General features: G+C 40.3%; 1 protein-coding gene across 1 annotated transcript; it reads left to right on the plus strand.

The window, feature by feature from the left end:
• Window positions 1-1,891: 1,891 nt before the first annotated feature.
• Window positions 1,892-6,961, plus strand: LOC114568526 (homeobox protein 5-like). The gene is made up of 9 exons (XM_028598141.1): window positions 1,892-1,908; window positions 2,499-2,662; window positions 3,944-4,045; window positions 4,687-4,752; window positions 5,430-5,495; window positions 5,699-5,752; window positions 6,421-6,489; window positions 6,589-6,648; window positions 6,864-6,961. The coding sequence occupies exons 1-9, from the start codon at window positions 1,892-1,894 to the stop codon at window positions 6,959-6,961; spliced, it is 696 nt and encodes a 231-aa protein (XP_028453942.1).
• Window positions 6,962-7,166: the final 205 nt, after the last annotated feature.

The following is a 7,166-nucleotide window of genomic DNA, read 5'->3' on the forward strand; positions in this document are numbered from 1 at the left end:
CTAACTAGCCAGCCAGCCAGCCGGACAATAAATTGGTAAAGTTTAACAACTTAATATTTCATTTACAAACTCTTGTAACAGCATAGAAAAGCACAGTGCTCTGGCCAAATGAGTGACAACTTTGTTAGGCTCATTTTCTGTAACTAGTAAAAGCATGTCGGGTGGAATTAGCAAGCTAACGTTAGCTAACGTTAAATAAATATCTTTTAAGCTGCCAAAAAAAGCTAAGTAACTTTATAACTGCTAACTGTAGAAAGGGAATTCCTGCAAAAAAGACATGAGTCCAACCAGGCTTATATTCTGAGTACAGTTAAAGTAAAGGAAGAAACCAAGTAGTGGACCAAACCACTGTGAGGCAAGGGAGGGAGGGGGGGGGACTCAAAATGTTTCTAAACTTAAAAACATTTTGTTGCCCCGTGTGCGTTTATACTGTTTTACTGCTTCCACAAGAACAGTATTTGAAGTATATAATATTTACAATACACAGTGTGGTTTCTAATGATTATCTTAAAGGAACACGCCGACTTATTGGGAAATTAGCTTATTCACCGTAACCCCCAGAGTAAGACAAGTCGATACATACCCTTCTCATCTCCGTGCATGCTGTAACGCTGCCTGATGGTTCCAGCATTAGCTTAGCCTAGCACAGATCCTGCAGGTAACTGGTTCCAACTAGCCTACTGCTCCAAATTGTGACAAAAGTGACAACATTTACATGTTGTGATTTGTATAGTCACAGCGTGTACAAAAAACAACGTAACATGAGACACAGCCGTCTTCTAATAGTAAACAAACCGGAACTATATTCTCAGACAGGCTTGCTGCGAGCAGATCACTCCGCCCAAGTACTATATTCTTCGCCTGAGAATATAGTTCCCGGTTTGTTTACAGTTAGAAGACGGCTGTGTCTCATGTTACGTTGTTTTTTTGTACACGCCAGACTTATAAATCACAACATGTTAATAGGAACATGTTGGCGTTATTTTGTCACTTATTCGGAGCAGTAGGATTACTGGAACCATTTACCTGCAGGTTCTGTGCTGGCCTGATGCCGCTGGAGCCGTCAGGCAGCCTTACAGCACGCACAGAGATGAGAAGGGTATGTATCGACTTGTCTAACTCTGGGGGTTACGGTGAATAAGCTAAATTCCCAATAAGTCGGCGTGTTCCTTTAAGGGGAGGACAGCCCTAAGATGGGGTGGGTCCCGACCCCCCTGTGATTTTCGCCTATGGCTGTCTTCCTCTCTACAGTCTTTATGCTAAGCTAAGCTAACAGGCTGTGGCTTCATATTTACCGGACCGACAAAAATGTTATCTAGTGTCTTTTTCCTTAAAATAACCACAACCAAGAGAACAGGTAAAATGCTGCCTTCACACGGAACTTTGAGGTTAATTCTATTTCAAAACATGACAAGTCAAGCAAACAACATCCTCAGCGAGCTGTGAGAACACTTTGCAAAAATGACAGACCACAGCCTGTCAGCCATTTCAAAATAAGTGTATGATCTTATCAGCAATTTCTGTTGTGAAAAATGTTCATGCTCCATCTTATGTTGTCTTTCTTGCTCTGAAGCTAACAAGGCACCAAGCACAACAACCACAACAAGTCAAACATCAGCAGCACTTTCTCCAGAAGCAAAAGTAACAACTGTACCATCAACTCCACCTCGGAGTGGAGGTAACAAGACACGGAAAACCCAACATAATAGCGATAATTTATGAGGCTTTCCAGTGTGTTCGTATTAGATGGTAGGGATAAACTCGTCATATGGTTTGGAGGACCGGTTGGGAGAGTAGGGTTAGACATCGCCTGTCTGTGTTATTATGTATGGTTCAGGAGATATGATGCAAAATGCATAACTAGCTTATGGCGGAAAGTAAAATGGCCGCCATGGACTCCAACATGGAGTAGAGACACACTACGAAGCCTGGTGACTCCGGACTTTACTACTGTGATGGAAAACCAGCTGTTTATCTGAACGTGACCGAAGGTAAGAGACAGGAAATCAGAGAGAAACAGAGTAGAGCAGTAATTTCCTAGAGGCTCGTCCAGCATATAACTCTCCATGACACCACAATGTGTCAGTTTACACTTTCTGGTTTTGTACATATTAAAAACAAGTTGACCAGAGCCAGGCTAGCTGTTCCACCTTTTTCCAGTCTTTATGCTAAGCTAAGAGGCTGTAGCTTCATATTTACCGTACAGACATGAGTGGTGTCTATCGTCTTTGTTCCTTTAAATAGAAACTGCTGAAAAAGAGCCTAAGGTTTCTGCCTTCACACAATAAATACTGTACTATGTATTCCTCTGCCACACACAGAAGTTAACGAGATAACGACAACAGCAACGATGAGGACAAACCCAACAAACCTGACAACAGCAACAACAACCCCGGCAACAACCCCGACAACAGCGGCAACAACCCCGACAACAGCAACAACAACCCCGACAACAGCAACAACAACCCCGACAACAGCAACAACAACCCCGACAACAGCAACAACAGCAACAACAACCCCGACAAGAGCAACAACAACCCCGACAACAGCAACAACAACCCCGACAACCGCAACAACAACCCCGACAACAGCAACAATAACCCCGACAACAGCAACAACAGCAACAACAACCCCGACAAGAGCAACAACAACCCCAACAACAGCAACAACAACCCCGACAACAGCAACAACAACCCCGACAACAGCAACAACAACCCCGACAACAGCAACAACAACCCCGACAACAGCAACAACAAACCAGACAACAGCAAAAGCAACAACAGGAAATACAACAGCTAAAACTTCCACCAACGCAGGTAACTGGACAGGACAGAATCAAAGTTGTTCTGAGAAACGTACATCAAAGTTTATAACGAATACGATGCAACCATCATAGTCCAGGTGATGTGTGAACATTATGTCCACTTTTTGATAGTATAGCCTACAATTTGGTATAGACTTGTAGGTTGCTGAACATTTTCAGTTAGTACTTCTTTGAAGTAAATCTTTTTAAGCTTAGTTGTAAAAGTCGTAGTCTATATTTACTACGTTCCACTTCGGGGATGAACCTTTTTCACAGCAGACATTTTGACTTGTCATAGTAGGAAAAGCACAGCTGAAATTGATAACCTTAACGATGGCTCAATTCCATCAAGTGTCCCGGTAAGCTCTTTCAGTGAGTCAGCATGCACAATACCAGGACCTCTCCTAAGTGGAATGCAGCCATCAGTAATGGCTTTGAATACACCTGTGCTTTTCCTTCTATGACATGTCAACATGTCTGCTGTGAAAAAGGTCTATTGCTCCGTTGCTGGTGGAAATTCTGTCTGTTTTCACTCATTTAGGCCGGATTTCCGTTGCCTTGGGTTTTCTTTGTGTTGGCATTTTGAACTCTGGTGGATTTGTGAGGACTATGGTTAACTGCTCCTCAGATCTCTGCAGGGTAAATCCAGACAGCTAGCTAGACTATCTGTCCAATCTGAGTTTTCTGTTGGACGACTAAAACAACTTTTGAAATGTTCCACAAAAACAAGTTCCTTCCGGAGGCTATTTTGCAGAAGCACGGTGGCTTCATCCTTAGCGCCGCCCAAGACGATTGTGATTGGTTTAAAGAAATAGCAATAAACCAGAACACGTTTTTCGGCCATGCAGGAAAGCTGTCTGGACTAGCCAGACCCTCCTCTGCAGCGCTGTGGAGGAAAGTCTGGCAAGGAGAGACTACCTGGACCATCAATTCTTTCTTTGTTTTTATATCTTAACCTGTAGATACAACAGCCTATCAAGCATATATAACTGTATTGAAATACACATGCACGACAAATAATACTTCATATAATAACTGTCTCTGTTTGATTTGTCTTCTGCTGTAACAAAAACTGAGCTGTGTTTGTAAATGACGTGCTATTTGTTCAAAGTGTTAATTAGTTCTTACTTTGTCTTCCAGGTGCTCATAGTTGGGTGTATGTAGTAGTCGTCCTCTTCCTCCTCCTCCTCCTCCTCTTCCTCATCATCGTCTACTTCACTCGGAGACGGTTTAAAAGACAAGGTGAATCAAACCTGACCTGTTTACACATTAAAAGAACAAACGTTGAATCAATAAATCCACATTTAAGAAGATGCATTAATAAAATTAAGTATAAATAAAGTGAACCAACAGAAAAAGAATGATAACTGTAAATGTTAGTTTTGCTATGAATATATATTATATATAATGATGAATATATAATATGTATAGGAACTGTTTAGTGTTGGATATAAGGGGCGGGGAAAATAAACAAGCTTCTTTGTGCCGCTACTTTTCAGACATATTGAACATATTGTTTATAACACTTTATAGATATAGTTTTTCCTTTTGTATGTTGCAACCATAGACTGTATATAAAGATCTTCAGGTACAGTGTATGGCTGCAACGCACTTTGTATTTTTATATTTTATGTTAATGTTATTTTGTTCAAAATGAAATAAAGAAACCAGAAACCAGCAAGAGGAGCGGTTCCTTCAGCTCTGATGAGGCCTTGACGTCTTTACATATGCACACAAAATTCTGACTAAATGGTCAATGAGTTATTTTGGAAGGTGGAAAAACTAACCAAGTGTGAAAACGCCCTAAGAGAACTGAGTTTGGTTCGTGTAAAGAGGACTATGTGTGAAAACACTGATGTGTTTTACTGATGTCTTTTTCACAGGAAGTGAAGAAAGAAGCCACGTCTATGATGAGATACAGGATGGATTTGAGTTTCAGCTGACTTATGGTGAGAGATAAGAGATGTTCCTTTTTCTTTGAAAAAAAAACAAAAAAACAAGGAAATTCAGACAAGTTCCTCCTTCTATTCTGATTGATGCAAAATGAACTTTTTCAGTGTTTTATTCCTGCTTTCATTTATATGCAGTGAGAATTGGAATTGGAACGAGAGTTGGCTGTAAATTACATTTGCTGCCACTAGTGTGCGTCTAGATTTCTAGGCTAGGTGCAATGTTGTCCTCGGGGTCAAATCTGACCCATTTTCAAAAAGTTTCTAGATGAGAAATTTGGGTTTCTTTCAACCAAAAAAGATAACGTGGATGGTCTTCACAAGTAAAATAAATGATCAGTTCACTACTTTCATTCAATTGGGAGGTTTTATTCAATTTTGTAGCATTTGAAAAACATTTTTATAAAAGAACGTTGAAAAAAAAGTGACAAAAACATCGTAAAAGCTTCAAAAACATCGTAAAAGGGAAAGAAAGTGGAAAAAAGTGACAAAAACATCAGGAAAAGCGACAAGTGTCGAAAAAGATGACCAAAAACTTTGAAAAACCAAAATAGGTCGGAACGAAATTCTAACTAATAGGTCAGAGTTATTTTGGAAGGCGGAAAAAAAAAACAAGTGTGAAAACAGGACTATATATGAAAACACTGATGTGTTTTACTGATGTTTCTTTTTAACAGGAAGTGAAGAAAGAGGCCCCGTCTATGACCAGATACAGGAGGGATTTTTGCTTCAGTCAACTAATGGTGAGAGATAAGAAAAGTTCCTCTTTCTATTCTGATTGATGTAAAATTGACTTCTTCACAGTTCTATTCCTGCTTTCTTTTTATATGCAGTGAGAATGGGAGCATTTCTGACATACTATATTTCATATCTTCATACACAAAAATGCATTTAGATTTTTCTGCATCTAACAAAACAACCAAGAAGACATCTTTTATTTTGGCAGGTGGAGGAACATTGACCGCACAAGCAGCTGCACACTGCATGGCAGATGTTTCAGGTAAATAACAGATTCTCACTCCCAGTGTGTCAAATAGAGACGCTTGGTCAGGTACCTTTGGCGTTTGTTATTGATGCAAAAAGTCTCCTTTAGAGTCATATTTAGATGTGCTTGGTCGGGACTCTTGGCATCACTTTTTGACACTCTGGGTGGAAACTATTGGCGGCACTTTTTTTTGGCGTCTAGCCCTTTGGAGTCATATTTAGAAGCGCTTAGTCGGGACTCTTGGTGTCTGGGTCAGGATGTACGTTTAACTGATATGCGGCACGAGAACGGGATAGTTAGGTTTAGGAAAAGATGGTGGGTGGGGTTACATGATTTACATTTCAGTGACACGCGGGACAAAAACTGGAGATGAAACCCCGTGTCCTGGGTGAAAGTCCTGTGTTGTTTGACCCATCCACCCCCCCCAGCCAAGCTCCTTATGCAGATTTTCGTTCTTCATACTACTCGCTACCGTTGTCTCTCTTAATACTACGTCATCTTACAGCGCTGTGGTCAAAGCTGAGAGCCACTGACCAAGCGTCAGTATTTTACGAGTCGGGAGTGAGAACAGGTTGTAAATAAATGAACTGATTGTCCTACCTTTTAGAAAAGGCAGACAAATGGGACTGTCTCCAGGTGTACTAATTTGGTTAATAATGCTCGTTGGTAAAATGTTTCAACAGATGCATCAAACAGTCAGGATCCCACATACGATACCATCCCTGATCTTCCACCAGTGAAGAAGAAGACCGGTAAAGACGGAGCTCTCATCAACATTTGCCCAAATACTCTGTTTACATATTTCTGGTAACATGCATTATATATTCATTGTGTTTCATTCCTTCTCACAGTGACATCGCTTCCTAATGAGTCCCCATATTCATTGGTTGGAGATCATACAAATAATAAAGGTAACTTGAAGACATATACAGATATATAAGCAGGTTTACTGGGTCAAAGAGGCCATTATATATGTAAGAAGACAGATTCTATTTAAAACTGGAAATACAGAAAATAAATAATATCAATAAATATTTAACAAAACACTGAATGAGAAGCAGATGGTGATATTTTCACTCTGATGAAACGTACAAAATTCTGTTCTGTATTTTTTCTCGGCCCACAGGTTTGTCACAGCTCGCTGACAACACGTATTGTTTACTGGACAACACGTATTGTTTACTGGAGAAACCCAAAGCAACGGCAGACAACCAGAACCAATAACTCTGCTCCATCATTGCAGCCGGGGAATGACTGTAACGGCTCTGTAGTGACACTTTCTACCTATTTATAGTATAGTTGTGACATCACAATGGACGGCTTGTTTAAAGGCACAGTTTCTGAATATTGGCTGTGTGCAGTTCTTAGTGGATTGAACGTTTTTGTTACTTTCACAGTAGTCTATATATCGACAACGATTCATTTACGG

This window comes from Perca flavescens, chromosome 14, assembly GCF_004354835.1.
Source record: "Perca flavescens isolate YP-PL-M2 chromosome 14, PFLA_1.0, whole genome shotgun sequence".
Taxonomy (NCBI): domain Eukaryota; kingdom Metazoa; phylum Chordata; class Actinopteri; order Perciformes; family Percidae; genus Perca; species Perca flavescens.